The 18,116-nt window shown below is 44.1% G+C and overlaps 3 protein-coding genes across 5 annotated transcripts; all 3 read right to left on the bottom strand.

The window, feature by feature from the left end:
* Nucleotides 1-3,283: 3,283 nt before the first annotated feature.
* On the bottom strand, nt 3,284-5,242 carry cunh7orf25 (chromosome unknown C7orf25 homolog). The gene is made up of 2 exons (XM_044015109.1): nt 5,155-5,242; nt 3,284-4,598 (listed from the first exon to the last, which is right to left on the bottom strand). Exon 2 carries the CDS (start codon nt 4,583-4,585, stop codon nt 3,329-3,331), a length of 1,257 nt encoding a protein of 418 aa, XP_043871044.1. The 5' UTR covers nt 4,586-4,598; nt 5,155-5,242; the 3' UTR covers nt 3,284-3,328.
* A 1,089-nt stretch (nt 5,243-6,331) lies between these two features.
* dnajc1 (DnaJ (Hsp40) homolog, subfamily C, member 1) lies at nt 6,332-13,736 on the bottom strand. Of its 3 annotated transcripts, none has more exons than XM_044015110.1 (12): nt 13,486-13,732; nt 12,939-13,040; nt 12,795-12,841; nt 10,395-10,560; nt 10,258-10,328; nt 10,094-10,187; nt 9,471-9,543; nt 9,198-9,361; nt 9,000-9,119; nt 8,855-8,903; nt 7,787-8,175; nt 6,332-6,699 (listed from the first exon to the last, which is right to left on the bottom strand). In XM_044015110.1, exons 1-12 carry the CDS (start codon nt 13,639-13,641, stop codon nt 6,631-6,633), a joined length of 1,500 nt encoding a protein of 499 aa, XP_043871045.1. In that variant the 5' UTR covers nt 13,642-13,732; the 3' UTR covers nt 6,332-6,630. The 3 variants fall into 3 exon arrangements, with proteins under 3 accessions (XP_043871045.1, XP_043871047.1, XP_043871046.1); XM_044015112.1 differs by lacking the exon at nt 6,332-6,699 and adding an exon at nt 8,415-8,500 and having other exon boundaries at nt 8,107-8,175; nt 13,486-13,735; XM_044015111.1 differs by lacking the exons at nt 6,332-6,699; nt 7,787-8,175 and adding an exon at nt 8,508-8,781 and having other exon boundaries at nt 13,486-13,736.
* A 566-nt stretch (nt 13,737-14,302) lies between these two features.
* On the bottom strand, nt 14,303-16,518 carry LOC122760030 (M-phase specific PLK1 interacting protein). Its single transcript, XM_044015108.1, has 3 exons — nt 16,514-16,518; nt 15,660-16,125; nt 14,303-14,698 (listed from the first exon to the last, which is right to left on the bottom strand). The coding sequence occupies exons 1-3, from the start codon at nt 16,516-16,518 to the stop codon at nt 14,558-14,560; spliced, it is 612 nt and encodes a 203-aa protein (XP_043871043.1). The 3' UTR covers nt 14,303-14,557.
* Nucleotides 16,519-18,116: the final 1,598 nt, after the last annotated feature.

Genomic DNA, 18,116 nt, shown 5'->3' with positions numbered 1-18,116 from the left:
CAGGTGTGTTTTTTCTCGCTCAGGTTCGTTGTGTTGTATTACTCAGGTGTGTTGTGTCACTCAGGTGTGTTGTGTCGCTCAGGTGTTTTGTTGTACTCACTCTCATATTAGAGACAGGTTTTTCATGTGTGAGTGAAACACAAGAGAGAACACGGGAAATTAGTGCTTTAGTCCAAACGTTGGTCAGAGCCAGTCCCGAAAGAAACTCTGGTGTCTAACAGTTCGATCAAAGAGAACATGAGAAACATCAGTGGGCGCTGTAAACAACCTCCAGAGGGCAGCAATGAAGCTATCACAGAAGACAAGATGCTCACCACTTATTAGTAGAAGAACAGGAAGCAGAACGTTTCATGGACTGAGAAACAAAGATGAACTTTGACCAAAGTGATGGAGAAATGATCAAACATGTCATGGCTCCTTCATTTTTAGTGATGATGTCACATCTAGATGGCACGTCTACAGAAATATTTAATGATGATCGGGCGATGAAGATCATGAGCCCGATCACTAGGTTTTAGACTGGACACTTAAACCCTATAGAGCATGACTTTGACCTGCTAAACCCGAGGAAGATCATCACAGCAGAACAAGGAACAGGCTTTATCACACAACATGAACCTTTATTCACTCATCTTCTGTTGTCAATCAGATCGGATGTAAAAGCTGAGATGTTCATGTTTTCATGTCAAACACAAATGTTTTCAGTCTGTGGCTCACTGTTGTGTGTCTGTGTCACAGGTGGGTTTCAAACCCGAGACTCTGCTCAAAGCTCAAAGCCCAAAGCTAATTCATGAACAGCTAAGCTAACGTGGTGAAACATGAAGGCCATAAATAAACAAAACTTCTCGTCATTTGGATACCGCAGGTAGAGTGTCAATGGACATGTGGGAGGAGACAGACACACACACACTGGCCGTTTCTCAATATCCATACTTGTGCGTACTTGTGCGTACTTGCGTACTCCCGTACTTGTGAAAACGTCATCAGCCTCAGTCCTAGTGCTGTTCCAATTCTCAAGTAAGCGAACAGCGAGGACGGTTCTCAAACCCGGAAGTGTTCTCGCTCCGCCCATGTTTACCAAGTATGCATCAGAGGTGACTTAAGCGTACTTGGGATGGCCATGTATCCCAGAATACATTTCGGCGGAGTATAGCGGCAGATAATAGAAATATAAATCTGAAATAAATATTTTTCTGTGTCCCGGAACAAAGTTTTAAGATCATTTGAGGCGAGAAACGAGTCTTTTAGAATTCAAATATGTGGTTTGTGTATGAAGATATGACGTATTTATAGTTTGGCAGCGATGTTTGTCGGAGGTGATCAGCTCCACCTCTGTGGGCGTTCGGCGCTCACTGTGCCCGGCACAGAGCAGTGTTACCTCGGCCTGTCCTGATGAAATGATCCGCTTGCTCAGACGTCGCTGTCATTACATGCTCGGTGTGATCCATAGATTTGTTGTTGACGTGTTATTTTGATTTTAATGGAGACGTTTTGACCTGACGGTTTGAAAGTTTGTACATCATAAATTTTTTTTAAATTTCAACTTTCAAAGTTAGAGTTATATTAAAGTCGCACGGTCATTGTATCTGTACTTAAATATAATATGTAAATATTAGCTATGTAGAGTAGTATATATTTGTACACGTCATATATATATATAAATATATATATATATATGTATATATATACTACTCTACAATGCTGTAATATATCTATTTTCCACATTATATTATTTATATTGTATATTTTAATAGAAATAAATTAATAAATGAAGTTAAATATTTAAAATGTAAAAATAATAACAACATATATATGCATTTATTAAAAGCATTTCATATGTTCATTGATCAACACCGTAGGTGGCGGTAATGAGGCTGCAGCACTTGGCGCCAGCCACAATTCAAACAGCAGAACAATACATACATACTTGCATACTTGAGTATTGAGAAACAACCACATACTTGTGTACTCCCGTACTTGGCAAGTATATACTCCCAGCTTACTTCTCAAGTATATACTTCCCAAGTAAGCAAGTACATACTTGCTAACTTGAGTATTGAGAAACGGCCACTGACCTGTGTGTAGCCCCGCCCACTGATGGTGATGTGACACTGGCCGTTTCTCAATACTCAAGTTAGCAAGTATGTACTTGCTTACTTGGGAAGTATATACTTGAGAAGTAAGCTGGGAGTATATACTTGCCAAGTACGGGAGTACACAAGTATGTGGTTGTTTCTCAATACTCAAGTATGCAAGTATGTATGTATTGTTCTGCTGTTTGAATGGTGGCTGGCGCCAAGTGCTGCAGCCTCATTAGCGCCACCTAGGGTGTTGATCAATGAACATATGAAATACTTTTAATAAATGCATATATATGTTGTTATTATTTTTACATTTTAAATATTTAACTTCATTTATTAATTTATTTCTATTAAAATATACAATACAAATAATACAATGTGGAAAATAGATAGAGTACAGCATTGAATAGTGTAGTGTAGTGTATATATATATATATATGATGTGTACAAATATATACTACTCTACATAGCTAATATTTACATATTATATTTAAGTACAGATACAATGATCGTGCGACTTTAATATAAATCTAACATTCAAAGTTGAAATTTAAAAAAAATTAATAATATACAAACTTTCAAACCGTCAGGTCAAAACGTTTTCATTAAAATCAAAATAACACGTTAACAACAAATCTATGGATCACACCGAGCATCTAATGACAGCGACGTCTGAGCCAGCGGATCATTTCATCAGGACAGGCCGAGGTAACGCTGCTCTGTGCCGGGCACAGTGAGTGCCGAGCGCCCACAGAGGCGGAGCTGATCACCTCCGACAAACGTCGCTGCCAAACTATAAATACGTCATATCTTCATACACAAACCACATATTTGAATTCTAAAAGACTAATTTCTCGCCTCAAATGATCTTAAAACTGTGTTCAGGGACACAGAAAAATATTTATTTCAGATTTATATTTCTATTATCTGCTGCTATGCTCCGCCGAAACGTATTCTGGGATACATGGCCATCCCAAGTACGCTTAAGTCACCTCCGATGCATACTTGGTAAACATGGGCGGAGCGAGAACACTTCCGGGTTTGAGAACCGTCCTCGCTGTTCGCTTACTTGAGAATTGGAACAGCACTTGGACTGAGGCTGATGACGTTTTCACAAGTACGGGAGTACGCAAGTACGCACAAGTACGCACAAGTATGGATATTGAGAAACGGCCACTGTAACAAATGAAAGGAACAGGAAGTGACTCAAACTCTTTATTTACATGTGCACAGGAAGTCTGCTGGACTCAGGTGGGCATGGCCCTCCACTCCTTGCCCTCGGTCAAAGCTCGCGGTTGGTGGATGAACACACTGTATCGGACGCCTTGATTGGCTGCTGCCCGAACAAAGCGGCTGTTTGCTGTCATGGTGACGGCTTTGAGCGAGTCTCCCGTACCGAAGATGGCGAGCGAGCGCTTGTTGATCTTGGCACTGGGCGTGAGACGCACAGTGCGCTCTGACACTTGGTCTTCAACAATGTGGAGGCTGGACAGCAGCTTCTGAGCACGCTCCTTCTCTCCTGGCCCACCCAGCGTGTCCAGGATCAGCTGGAAGTCAGTGGTGGCGGCGCGACAGACAAACAGCTCCTTCCCCGCCATGAAAGCGCTGAGCTGCGGCAGCACCTGCAGGCGGCGCTCCTGAGCGGCCTGCTCCGTCAGCACCGCCTCCTTGAAGGTGAAGTGACAGCGACCGTGACTCAGCGACGACACGTACGTGATGAGCGTGGTGATATCGAGGTTCACCCGCCGACACTCCTCCACCTGCACCTGGACAGGAAACTGCAGACTGGCCACCACCGTGCTGCGGTCCACGTGCGTCGGCTCAGACGCCGCCATCTGCGGGTCGTCGCCATCTTCCGCGGCCTCCTCCCCGTCCTCCTCCTGCTCCTCCTCCTCGCTGTCACCGCCGTCTGACTCCGCCTCCACCGTGTTGACAGCTACGATGTCCCCGCGCACAGACACGCCCATGTCTCTGAGGCAGTCAGCCATGGAGCAGGAAACGCCGTTGTAGAAGGCGAAGACAACCTGCGGGTGGCGGTAATGAAGCGGGTGCTGGCGGCTAGCAAGTAGGAAGTCCTCCGCCTGCGTGATGATGCTCTTGTCTCCATACTGGCCCCGCCCCTGCCAGATGTTGTGCAGAGCCTCCGCCTTCCTCCCCACCGCCTTCACCCAGGTGTTTCCGTTGTTAGCCACCACATCCACCACTAGTGTGTGGCGGCTGCCGCCAGCGTCCTGGTACGTAAAGACGTGCAGCAGAGCGGCAACGTCGTCCACGCTAGCCACCGACTCCACGATGGCGCTCAGGTGAGTCAGGTTGGTGCTGTGGAGGTGAGACTCCTTCACCTGCAGTTCTCCCGCCTCCACCCTCCGCAGGAAACGCAGCTCAGCGCGAACTTTAGCACAAAGCTTCTGATGACCCTCCACACCCGGACACAGAAGCTCTGCCCTCTTCAGTAACACCTGGGCAGTGATGATCCTCTGCTGTAGTGTCACCTGTATGGACATGATGACATCACACCTGAGGAGGACACACAGACGTATATGTCAGGCCGAGGTACAGCTGCCCTCTGCTGGACACTGTGAGAACAGATCGTCCACAGAAGCGGAGCCTAACTACAAATGTCTTAAAACACATGTTTGAATTCTAAAGGAGCTTAAAAGTAAATGTATTATTATTACTATTATTATTCTTATGACCTGTGATGGACGGATAACCTTTCACCCTACGTGAGGAGTACACAGACGTACAGTGAAGTACACAGACATACACAGAAGTACACAGACATACACAGAAGTACACAGACATACACAGAAGTACAGAGAAGTACACAGAAGTAAAGAGAAATACACATAAGTACGCAGACGTACACAGACGTATGTATATTAAGAAACAGCAGTTACAGGAACAAACACGTAATGACGTCATGGCTCTCCTCAGCTGTTAGCTTGTAGCTCAGATGCTAAATGTTTGACACATGATTACATCAGTTTGACGTCATCACTGAAGAAAGAGACAATGTTTCCAAACATTCAACATGTTTCCAAACATTCATGAAACCGTTACAAATACTTACGACAGCAGAGACGTGTTTCAGCGACGACTATTGCTAAATGGCAGCTAATGCTAACTGACGCGACTTGATCGTCTGCTCAGCTGGAGACTTCTGGTAGATTTTCAAAATAAAAGCGTCGCTTCCTGTGACGATTAATCCTATGTTTCTTTTTCAAATTGAAAATTACAAAAAGATAAGTGAACAAATAAGTTAATTGTTCAGTTGAGCCAAAACCGTCACATTTAATCACGAAAAATCTGATAAATAAATATAATATACTGTTTAATTATCCTTATTATTATCTATAATACAGATGATTAAACATAATATACTGTTTAATTATCTGTATTATTATCAACAGATTCAGACCAAATACAACAACATATGCAACATTTCTGGACCTAATAAAACCTATGACACCAGTTTATGTTTGCATTACATTAACATGTGCGGATGATACTGTTGATACTGTAATTCTACATTTGATTCATTTGGTACTTGCTCAAACATAAATATAAAACTTGTCATTAATGAGTTTCAGAACGTCAAATATAAATGATTATTATTATAATGATTATACTTTCACATTGAACTGACTGAGTAAAAGTATGGAGAACAAAAATCAAAACCCTTTAAACGAACTCTTTATTCATCAAACCAAAAACAATGATTGTAAAGAGTCCAAAATAAAGCAATCTGTTCAAGAATCTATACACACATACACATATATACACACATACTACACATATACAGTATATATACACACACACATATATATACACACATACACACACACACACACACACATATATATGTGTACTCTATGTATATAGATTCTGTGCACTAGTCGCTCACTTCTCATGCAGTTTCCCTGGTTAGTATGAAAGACTGTCCCTGAGGGTCCAGCTGGACCACATCCTAACAGGGAATCAAACCCAGTCCAGATGAGCTGGTCAGGTTTAACTATTATTAATAACTGAACTATGGTCTGTCCCCGAAACTGAGACAGATTCTACGAAGAACACAGTCCAAGAAACAGCTGAACAGAACCCTCAGGCTCCCAGGACTCTGGACCAGGAGACACAGGACTTTGGACAAGGAGACATCAGTGTTGTAGTGGCATTACACGTCGGTGCAGTGACATCACACGTCGGCGCAGTGATATCACACGTCAGTGCAGTGACATCAGACAAACACATGAAAACAAAGTGCAGATTTATTGATAAACATCAGGTCATGAGTCAAATGTGATCGTCCAATCAGAGCACAGATGTGACTTCAGTTCACGTTCATTGGACGCAGACTTTAAGTGATAGCTGACAGTAAAAATAATAAATACTGTTTATTGATCAATGAACAGAAGGTGATTGACAGGCTAAGGCACATGAAGCTGAGAGGTCAGAGGTCAACCTGAGCAGGTGAGACACCACATCACACTTAAAGTTCATCCAATCAGAGCGTTCACTGTAAGGTCACATGGAGAGCGGTCAAAGGTCATCAGCTCTTGGCTTGTTTCCTCTTCTGAACGAGCTCGGCTAACATCTTGTAACGAATCATACACTCCTCCTGAAAAACAAACACAAGCTTTACGTGTGTGTCACGGCATCTAGTGTAGGCAGATGACAATGACTTCAGTGTGAGGAGGCAGTGGCCCCGCCCCCTTTACTGACAGAAGTCAGGTCACATGATCATAATTGAATTCCAAGTCATAATAGTCATAAACGGATGTCATCTGTCTTAAAAGGAACAACTGTGATGACATGAGAGTCGCACAGTTATGAAGTGGCTAGCATTGTTGCCTCACAGCAACAGGTCCCCAGTTCAGAATTTTTATGTTGTCCCTGTGTGTGCGTGTTTTAAGTCTAAAATCATAAACCTTAGGTTTACCTCAGTGACAACATGTCTGCCAGCAGAGAAACATTCATTTTATCCACTTAACTAAAGCCTCAGTGAATAAAAACTAAGTCACTTTAAGTCGACCATGTCTACGTCTTTATCTCCCTGAGACTGACGTTTGTAAACCACTCCCCCCCAACACACACACACACACACACACACACACACACACAGCTGCCTCCATCACTAAGTTCAAATGTCTCATTTTGTCTCTTCAGTGTTTGAAATCCAACGTTCAGATTGACCTCAGTGACACAGAGTGACCACACGAGGCAGCAGAGGACCAGCAGCTCCTGTGATTTTCTCTCTGGACTTTGGTGTGTGTGTGTGTGTGGGAGAGTGAGTGGTTTACAAACTTCAGTTTCTTCTTAAAGTTTCAATCATAAATCAAATCATCTCCAATCAGTTGATAAACAAATTAAATCGCCAATTACTTTGGTGAGCGATTTAACGGTTTGATTGTTTTTTGTTCTCAGAAGCTTCTTATGGACTTGTCACTAATATACTATACAACCTTTGTGTCATGAACATGTTATTTTTTACCATCACTGGTCACCAGCATTGTACAGACCTTCTACAGCAGACTGGAGGTACTGGACCTCACTTTTATCTAAATCTTGATATTTGTAACTTCCTAGTAAATCTTTTGCTCTAATATAAATCGTTCTTGTGAATGTCTGTAGTGAGTTCAAACAAAAGACCTGAAACCTGATTTGATTTGAGAGTTGCTGCCACCTACAGTCCTCCCAGTCCTCACCTTGCTTTTCCCAGGAACCACCTTAGCGATGCGGTCCCACCGTTCTGCAGTTCCACGGGGAAACTGTTGCAGAGCGAGTTCCAGCAGTTTCTGTTGGTTCTGAGTCCAGGCGGCCGGATCCGCCTTCTCCCTGTTCTCCTGAGGCTCCGCCTCCTCCTCCTCCTCCTCCTCCACAGCTGCAGGATCAAAGTCTCTCTGCCGACGACCTCTGACCTTTACCTCCCCCCCATCTGCTGTCTTCCTGTTTCTCCGGCGTATGGCTGGAGCAACCTCCCCTTCTTCCTGCACTTCTTCACAGGCCCCACCCACCTGCTGAGTCATCACAGAGTCAGCAACAGGAAGTGACCTCACAGGAAGAGAGCTCTTCAGCTCTGACAGCTTCACCAAACCTGAAACACAGAAAACCCCAAATACTACATTAGAACCCCAAGTTTACAGAAAAATCTGACAGCAAAACCCAACGCCTTCAGGTTCTACTGCCGTCAGGTTCTACTTCTGTCAGCTGTCAGCAGTAGAACCTGAAGCTCAAAGCAGTAGAACCTGAAGCTCACAGCAGTAGAACCTGAAGCTCACAGCAGTAGAAACAGAAGCCGACAGCAGTAGAACCTGAAGATGACTGCAGTAGTACCTGATGCTCACAGCAGTAGAACCTGAAGCTGACAGCAGTAGAACCTGACGTCAGAACCTCACAGCTGACAGCAGTAGAACCTGAAGCTGACAGCAGTAGAACCTGACGTCAGAACCTCACAGCAGTACAACCTGAAGCTCACAGCAGTAGAAACAGAAGCTGACAGCAGTAGAACCTCAAGCTGACGGCAGTAGAACCGGAACCTTACAGCAGTAGAACCTGAAGCTGATGGCAGTAGAACCTGAACCTGACGGCAATAGAACCTGGCGGCAGTAGAACCTGAAGCTGACAGCAGTAGAACCTGAACCTGACGGAAGTAGAACCTGAACCTGACGGAAGTAGAACCTGAAGCTGACGGAAGTAGAACCTGAAGATGACAGCAGTAGAACCTGAAACTGACGGCAGTAAAACCTGAACCTGACAGCAGTAGAAATTTTTACCTGGGGTGTGGCTCACGTTGTCTTTCACCTGCTTAACTTTTGTTGTCACCTGTTGAAAACCAACAGAAACAAATTTAAGGAAGAGTTAAGTTACACTTAAAGGAGGATTTCCACTTAAAGTGTCAGGAAGTTTCCGAAATCTTACATCAGACACTGATCGTCCCAGTTCATGAGCAATCTTTTCCCATCGACCAGGAGTTCCTCCTGGAAATTTAACCATCAACCTGCTGAGGAGGCTGAGCTCGTCCTCCGACCAGTTATCAGCCTGAGAACACAGAGACACACGTCATCCAGAGGAAATCTGGACCCTGAAGATTTCTATCCCAGTCTGGTTTGTGGTCACCTTCCTTCTGGGCGCTCTGCGCTCCTGGAGCCAGTCATCCATCTGGTCTTCAATCTCTTCGATGCACGAGGTCTGGTCGTAGCCTTGGTAGTTCAGGTTCTCTGGCGATGCCTCAAAAACTGGAAACTCCGCCTTTGGCTTTTTGACCTTTGGCCTTTTCTCTCCTGAGAGGACAAACACTCATCGTGTCTTACATTTGATCAAATAAAACCACATTGATTTCGTATCAGATATTGATATTAAAGGCAGAAGAAGAAGATCTAAGATGTTTACTGGTCACAGGTTCCTGTTCTGCTTCAGCTTCTTCTTTCAGCCGCTGGTGGTCTTCATAGAACTGCTTCACCTCCTGAAAAACAGAGACCAGGAATGAGACCAAAACCAGGAGCAGAGGATAGGTCTGAACTGAGATCAGGACCAGGACTAATTTCCACCGGCTCTACCCGCCACGCCACGGCACGGTTTCAGTAGTGTTTCTACTAGTACAGTTTTAGTACCTGGTCAGGCGAGGTTCCAAAAGCGTGCTGAGTAGGTAACGATGCGATGAATGGTCAGACTGCCGTCACAGGAAGAGACTTCCCACACACAAATCAAGCCGAACTGTAGATCACTTAACTACTTAACAATCCTAAAAACGTGGGTTAATCTCCAACAACTACAGGAGTCTGGTCTAAAGTCACTGGTCGCTTGTGTGTGTGTGTGTGTGTGTGCGCGTGCAAAACAAAGTCACTGCAGTTTCACTCAGCTGTGCAGTGATGACTCCGCCCACGTTAAGTAGGTACTTTTTTGAAGTGGAGATGCGACCTAATCGTGCCGAGGCGAGTAGGATCAGAACTGAGACCAGGACCACACTCAGACCCAGAGAACAGGTCTGAACTGAGACCATCACAAGCTCGTACCTGGATGGTCTGGGGCAGGTTTTTGATGGAAAGGTAGATCCAGATGCTGAGTTTCAGAGGGAGAATGTCGTGCCAGTGAGGTCGGTCATGAACCCTGAAAAGACAAAAACGTGACAAACAAAGCAGGACGTGGTCACATGTCATTGTGGTCCTGGATGACTTACCTGAGTTCCTCTGCAGGTTTAGAGCTCTGCTTCTTCTTCTTGTCTTTTTTCTTTTTACTGAGCAGCTCATCCTGGAAACAAGGACATGTCATAAGGTCTCATGTCAGATTCTATCTGACTGAGTCTCTGAGTCTCACCAGCTGCTTCTCCAGGTAGATGGACCAAAGGACAGCATAGTGTCCCACAGTCAGGATGAGGAAGAGCAGGAACCCTAGCTCAGAGTTACTCATCTTCCTCACGCGTCTGTAGTAGAAGACGGGCTGTCTCCAGTCAGGAAGTCCATTCACCAGGATGTCATCGTACCTGCGCAGGTGTGAGGACAGAGACAGGTGAGGACAGACACAGGTGTGAGGACAGACAGAGGTGTGAGGACAGAGACAGGTGTGAGGACAGGAGTGAGGACAGAGACAGGTGTGGAGACAGGTATGAGGACAGGTGTGAGGACATAGACAGGTGTGAGGACAGAGACAGGTATGAGGACAGGTGTGAGGACAGAGACAGGTGTGAGAGAGATGAGGACAGAGAGGCAAGTATGAGGACAAAGACAGGTGTGAGGACAGAGACAGGTATGAGGACAGAGGCAGGTGTGAGGACAGAGACAGGTGAGGACAGGAGGACAGAGACAGGAGGACAGAGACAGGTATGAGGACAGAGACAGGTGTGAGAACACAGACAGGTATGAGGACAGAGACAGGTATGAGGATAGGTGTGAGGACAGAGACTGGTGTGAGGACAGAGACAGGTATGGGGACAGAGACAGGTGTGAGGACAGAGACATGTGTGAAGACAGAGGCAAGTATGAGGACAGACACAGGTGTGAAGACAGAGACAGGTGTGAAGACAGAGACAGGTGTGAGGACAGAGACATGTATGAGGACAGAGACAGGTGTGAGGACAGACACAGGTGTGAGGACAGACACAGGTGAAGACAGAGACAGGTGTGAGGACAGGAGTGAGGACAGAGACAGGGTGGAGACAGGTATGAGGACAGAGACAGGTATGAGGACAGGTGTGAGGACATAGACAGGTGTGGAGGACAGAGACAGGTATGAGGACAGGTGAGGACATAGACAGGTGTGAGGACAGAGACAGGTATGAGGATAGGTGTGAGGACAGAGACAGGTATGAGGACAGAGGCAGGTGTGAGGACAGAGACAGGTGTGAGGCAGGTATGAGGACAGGTGTGAGGACAGAGACAGGTGTGAAGACAGAGGCAAGTATGAGGACAGAGAGGCAAGTATGAGGACATAGACAGGTGTGAGGACAGAGACAGGTATGAGGATAGGTGTAAGGACAGAGACTGTGAGGACAGAGACAGGTATGGGGACAGAGACAGGTGTGAGGACAGAGACATGTGTGAAGACAGAGGCAAGTATGAGGACAGAGACAGGTGTGAAGACAGAGACAGGTGTGAGGACAGAGACAGGTGTGAGGACAGAGACAGGTGTGAAGAGACAGGTGTGACAGAGACATGTGTGAAGACAGAGGCAAGTATGAGGACAGAGACAGGTGTGAGGACAGACACAGATGTGAAGACAGAGACAGGTGTGAGGACAGAGACAGGTGTGAAGACAGAGACAGGTGTGAGGACAGAGACAGATATGAGGACAGAGACAGGTGAAGACAGGTATGAGGATAGGTGAGGACAGAGACAGGTGGGGGGACAGAGACAGGTGTGAGGACAGAGGCAGGTGGACAGAGACAGGTATGAGGACAGAGACAGGTGTGAGGCAGGTATGAGGACAGGTGTGAGGACAGAGAGAGGTGTGAGGACAGAGAGGGAAGACAGGTATGAGGACAGAGGCAGGTGTGAGGACAGAGACAGGTGTGAGGCAGGTGAGGACAGGTGAGGACAGAGACAGGTGTGAAGACAGAGGCAAGTATGAGGACAGAGAGGCAAGTATGAGGACATAGACAGGTGTGAGGACAGAGACAGGTATGAGGATAGGTGTGAGGACAGAGACTGGTGTGAGGACAGAGACAGGTATGGGGACAGAGACAGGTGTGAGGACAGAGACATGTGTGAAGACAGAGGCAAGTATGAGGACAGAGACAGGTGTGAGGACAGACACAGGTGTGAGGACAGAGACAGGTGTGAGGACAGAGACATGTGTGAAGACAGAGGCAAGTATGAGGACAGAGACAGGTGTGAGGACAGGTGTGAGGACAGACAGATGTGAAGACAGAGACAGGTGTGAGGACAGAGACAGGACAGAGACAGGTGTGAAGACAGAGACAGGTGTGAGGACAGAGACAGGAGTGAGGACAGAGACAGATATGAGGACAGAGACAGGTGTGAAGACAGGTATGAGGATAGGTGTGAGGACAGAGACAGGTGGGGGGACAGAGACAGGTGTGAGGACAGAGGCAGGTGTGAGGACAGAGACAGGTATGAGGACAGAGACAGGTGTGAGGACAGAGACACGAGTGAGGACAGAGAGAGGTGTGAGGACAGAGAGAGTTGTGAAGACAGGTATGAGGACAGAGACAGGTGTGAGGACAGAGACAGGTGTGAAGACAGCGATCATGTGACTCACTTGCGTCGTCTCTCCTCATCTTTCAGGACTTCATAAATGGCGACGAGCTGAAAGGAAAAGGAGGAGGAGCATAGACTGTGATTGGTCAGCAGCTGTGCGTGGTGGACTGTGATTGGTCAGCAGCTGTGCTGGTTTTTGTCTCACCTGTCTGAACTGAGTCTCAGCATCTTCGTCTTTATTCTTGTCAGGATGCAGGGTGAGAGACATTCGACGATAAGCCTTCTTTATCTCTGCTGCAGACACGTCCTGAGACATATGAGACATGGGTGATGAGACACATGAGACACAGGTGATGAGACACATGAGAAACGGGTGATGAGACACGAGACAAGGGTGATGAGACACATGAGACAAGGGTGATGGGACACGGGTGATTCCCCTTACAGCCTTTCCAAATAAAATCACTTGGACTGTGTCGATATCATTTCTCTTTTTTCTCTACGTCCTCCTCAGTATCAATGAGTCAGCTGATCACTGATCGATTTAACCACAACACCAACAGTGACGTCACAACCGCATGTAAACCTCTGCTGTACGTCACAGCTGTTTGCATCAGCAAGTTACACATGATTCAAGTGTAACCAACTCAGCTCCCGATGCTAATTTAGCCTCGTTGTCAGCAACATCATCGATCTACCTGCCGCGACATCGTTGCCATGGAGATACTTAGCGATCAGACATTAGCACAGACCTGGTCCAGGGACAGAAACTGGTAAAAGGTCTGCGGGATTTCCTCCACCAGGTCCAGCAGCTCCAGATCCTCCCACGCGGTCACAGGTGAAAGTGTAGCCAGCAGCATCGTGAGACAGAGCCGCAGAGACCCGCAGCGAACCGCACACGCCAGCATCACTGACACTCTGCTCCCGCACAGTTCGACACCGACAATCTGCTCCGCGAGCCAACTCACACATCAGTCACCCGGAAACACACCCGCTAACGCTCCTACTCACTTCCGGGTCACGTTCTCTCTAGCGGGAATTCATGACGTTGCGTCACTGCCCCCTACAGGTTTCACGAGGCACAGAAATTGACCTTTTCATCACTTAATTTTTTACTCGTTTATTTTTAAACATCATAAAAAACCGATAAAGAATTAGGGAAACACATTACGTGAACACTGAACTTTAATAAACACACACGCACACACACACACACTAACCCTAACATACCCATACACGTTTGCCTCTCTGTGCCTCTCAGAGTGTGACTCCGCCCATCCCCCTGTCAACTGAGATTGGCACAGTGCCCCCTGTGGCCCTCATGTGGATGATAAAGCAGTAGAAGATGAATGGATGAATTATACTCTGAATACTATAAATTTAGTTTCATCTGCATTTAAAATTGTTAAAAAGTTATAAATCCATCAAAGACATTCACAACAAACGACAAATTATCCTTTCAAAATAAAACAGGAGAAAATGAATTTCGATTTAAAAGATTTATTTAAAAACATGTTTAAAAATGTTTGTTAAAAACATTTACAAATCAAGTGATTGACCCCTGACCTCTGACCCTCAGACTGTTCATAAGACGTCTTTATAAAGATGTCTGTTCTTCATCTTATGTGTTATGTGTTGTTAATGTTGTGTGTCTGTGTGTGTTGTTAATGTTGTGTCTGTTGTCCATTTTATGTGTGTTGTTAATGCTGTGTGTCTGTGTGTGTGTGTTGTTAATGTTGTGTGTGTGTTGTTAATGTTGTGTGTCTGTTGTCCACCTTGTGTGTGTTGTTAATGTTGTGTGTCTGTTTTCCATCTTGTGTGTTGTTAATGTTGTGTGTCTGTTGTCCATCTTGTGCGTCTTCCTGTGGCAGCGTCCGTGTTTGTCAGTGGCTGTAGCTCCGCCCACGGATCTTTCAGCATGGATGGACTGAAATATTTGTCGACTGCAGCGTCTGACGATCGTGACTGAAAACAACAACATTTTTATGAGGAAAAATTATTCTGACAATAATAATAACAACAACAACAACAATAATAATAATGATTAATCTATTATTCAAAACACATCAACAACTGTTCCACCACAAACTGTTAAACTGAACTGACAACAGTTTAATCCTGAAAGATTTAGATTCTCAGATTATTATGATATTTATCCAGGTTATTACATGTTATTTGTCCATATTATTGAATGTTATTAATCCAGATTATAACATGTTATCAATCCAAATTATTACATGTTATTTATCCAGATTATTACATATTAATCCAGATTATTGTATGTTATTAATCCATATTATTTAATTTTATTAATCCATATTATCACGTTATTTATCCAGATTATAACATGTTATCAATCCAGATTATTGTGTTATTAATCTAGTTCTCTCCCTCTAGTTGTTGTTATGATATAATTAAACTTGCTATCAGCAGGAATTTTTCTAAACCGTGGAACAAGGGCGCTGCGCCCCCATGTATTCGGCGAGTGCCCCCTTGTCCAGGTGCCAATTGGGAAATTGATATTATCACAGCAGCAAAGACAGTAATGATAAAGATAATAAATAATACAAAAGTCCTCATAAAAAAGTACAATATATAAAGATATTAACACTAAGACTATAAAAAAATTCAAATAGAATGTAGACAGTATGTAAACATTATAATTTGTCGTCACTGATTCACAACTGTCTTTATTTGTGCTCTGAGTCGAGGCAGATGCTGCACATATTCTGGTTCTGTCAGACTTTTTCTCTCTACTAACCCCTACTGTTTATTCACTGTTGTTTCTCTTCTCTATAATATTATTAAATATTAGGTCTTATTATCTACAGAGACCTGAGATCATGTATGAATTCACTTCAGCGCGCTCACGTAACTCAGTGCCTCCATATTTGAACCAAACGTTACATAAACGTAACTTTCTTACCTGTAACTTAGAAGCTGAGCCGGGACTGAAGGACCGAGGTCCACGGAAACCGTCCCCCCTGCACTGCGGCGATCCTCCGAAGCCTCGGTATCCGCTGCCGAACCGGCCCGGAGAACGGTCCCAGTGTCCTCGACTGGAGTGTGAAGAAAAGACCGGGGAATCCGGACTGTGAGCGGCGCAGCCACGCGGAGACTGTCCGCGATATCCAGAGCCTCCGTACGGGGAGCGAGGTCCGGGGAAACCCCAGCAAGAGGCTGGGGACGGAAACCTTCCATGCTGTCGCGGAGCTCCGGGACTCCGCGGAGGTTTTAGCGGAGCTCGGTTCATGCGAGCGTGTAAAAAAAATCGAAAGCAGCACGGTTCATAAAAATAAACAGAAAAAAGAGAGACCGGAACCGGAAATGTGTTTCTGCTCGCCCCACAGACTGCAGCGATACCTCGCGGCCAGTGGCGGGGCTCGTATTCACTGATTCAGTACGTTGATCATTTCTGCTTTCTGAAGTGTATTTATTGTTATTAATGATGATTAAAATTGATTATTATTATTAATGATTAATATTAATATTGGTGATTATTGTGTGTGTGTGTGTTTCAAATTAAACATCATAATAAAACATAGATACACATTTATATACTTTATTTGTCAATTATTGGTGTCCAGAAAACAACATTGGGTTTTTAGATAACTGGCAAACCTTCTGGTGGAAACCTGGTCTCATGAGGAGAGACAGCGTCCATCCCACTTTGGATGGAGCAGCTTAGGACATTCTATTAGAAACCCATGACAATCCAGAGTTGAGACCAGGACACAGAATTGCAGTCTTTCATGCTTCATGCAGTTGCCAATTAAAAACCCCATAGAGACTGTGTCTATTCCTCGACCTACTAAAGTAAAATCTAAAGTAAATAAACCAATAACAAACAGAAGAGGAGTTAGACATTCTAACTTAATAAAGATTAATACCAACAATAAAATAGTCAAATAATACCACTTTCAAATGTGGACTATTAAATATAAGGTCACTCTCCTCAAAATCTGTTTTGATAAATGATCTAATTTCTGACAATTGTATTGATTTATTCTATGTAACTGAAACTTGGTTACATGAAGAAGATTACGTCAGTCTAAATGAATCAACTCCACCCACTCATGCTAATAACCATATTCCTAGAAGCTCAGGCCGAGGAGGAGGTGTAGCAGCCATTTTTAATACTAGATTATTAATCAATCCCAAACCCAAACCAGGATATTCATCGTTTGAAAGCCTTATTCTTAATCTATCTCATCCTAGTTGGAAATCACAGAAACCAATTATGATAATCACAGTTTATCGTCCACCTGCACCTTATTCAGAGTTCCTATCAGAGTTCTCTGAGTTCTTATCTGAGTTAGTGCTTAAAACAGATAAAATCATATTGTAGGAGATTTCAACATCCATGTAGATGTTGACCGTGATAGTCTTAGCTGCGCATTTAACTCGCTGTTGGCATCAATTGGTTTTATTCAACATGTTAATAAACCAACTCATTGCCTTAATCACATCCTTGATCTTGTTTTAACTTATGGTATTGATATTGATAACTTAAACATAGTTCCTCAAAACCCTCCCTTACTGATCATTATTTACTCACATTTAATTGTACAATAATGAACTACAATAACATAAATAAGAAATACAGCTACAGCCGGTGCCTGTCTGATAATAATATTAATACATTCAAAGAGACAGTGGAACCTTTATTTAACTCTGTGCCATATGTCAGTACATCTGAAGGTACCTTTTGTGATTTTACTCCCGCCCTCATAGATAACCTTGTTGATAGTACAGCGGCCTCACTGCGTACCACATTAGATTGCGTTGCCACTCTGAAAAAGAAAGTGGTGAATCAGATGAGACGAGCACCATGGTTTAACTCTGATACTCGTGCTCTTAAACAGACATTACATCGATTAGAAAAAAAATGGCGTTCCAATAACCGAGAGGAATTTTATAAAGCCTGGAAAGATGGTTTTGTAGCTTAAAAAAAAGCCATACACAAAGCTAGAGCTGCCTATTGTTCTTCTTTAATTGAAGAAAATAAGAAAAATCATAGATTTCTTTTCAGCACTGTAGCCAGGCTGACACAGAGCCACAGCACCACTGAACCATCTATTCCTTTAACACTGAGCAGTGATGACTTTATGAACTTTTTTGTGAATAAAATAACATCAATTAGAGAAAAAATTGATCATCTCCTCCCTCATATTGGGACAATACACACAAGAGTTTTAGAAGCACCAGGTGCACAGTTAAACAGTTTCTCTCCTATAGATCTCCCTGAGTTAACATCATTAGTTTCATCATCCAAACCATCAACCTGTCAGTTAGATCCTATACCCACCAAACTGTTTAAAGGTGTGTTTCCTTTAATTAACAGCTCTATATTAACTCAAATTAATCTATTCTTATAAACTGG

Source organism: Solea senegalensis, unplaced genomic scaffold, assembly GCF_019176455.1.
Source record: "Solea senegalensis isolate Sse05_10M unplaced genomic scaffold, IFAPA_SoseM_1 scf7180000012856, whole genome shotgun sequence".
Lineage (NCBI taxonomy): Eukaryota > Metazoa > Chordata > Actinopteri > Pleuronectiformes > Soleidae > Solea > Solea senegalensis.
This window is presented reverse-complemented; position numbering and strand designations above follow the sequence as displayed.

What these genes read in the sequence shown, in the direction of transcription:
- dnajc1 (XM_044015110.1), bottom strand. Translation starts at nt 13,641, where the DNA reads ATGCTGGCGTGTGCGGTTCGCTGCGGGTCTCTGCGGCTCTGTCTCACG. An exon ending in ACCTGCCCCAGACCATCCAG is followed by an intron (nt 9,544 to 10,093) that starts GTACGAGCTTGT and finishes TCTGTTTTTCAG; the next exon opens with GAGGTGAAGCAGTTCTATGA. An exon ending in CAACGTGAGCCACACCCCAG is followed by an intron (nt 8,176 to 8,854) that starts GTAAAAATTTCT and finishes TCTGTGTTTCAG; the next exon opens with GTTTGGTGAAGCTGTCAGAG.
- LOC122760030 (XM_044015108.1), bottom strand. An exon ending in GCTCAGCTTCTAAGTTACAG is followed by an intron (nt 14,699 to 15,659) that starts GTAAGAAAGTTA and finishes TGTTGTTTTCAG; the next exon opens with TCACGATCGTCAGACGCTGC.
- cunh7orf25 (XM_044015109.1), bottom strand. Translation starts at nt 4,585, where the DNA reads ATGTCCATACAGGTGACACTACAGCAGAGGATCATCACTGCCCAGGTG.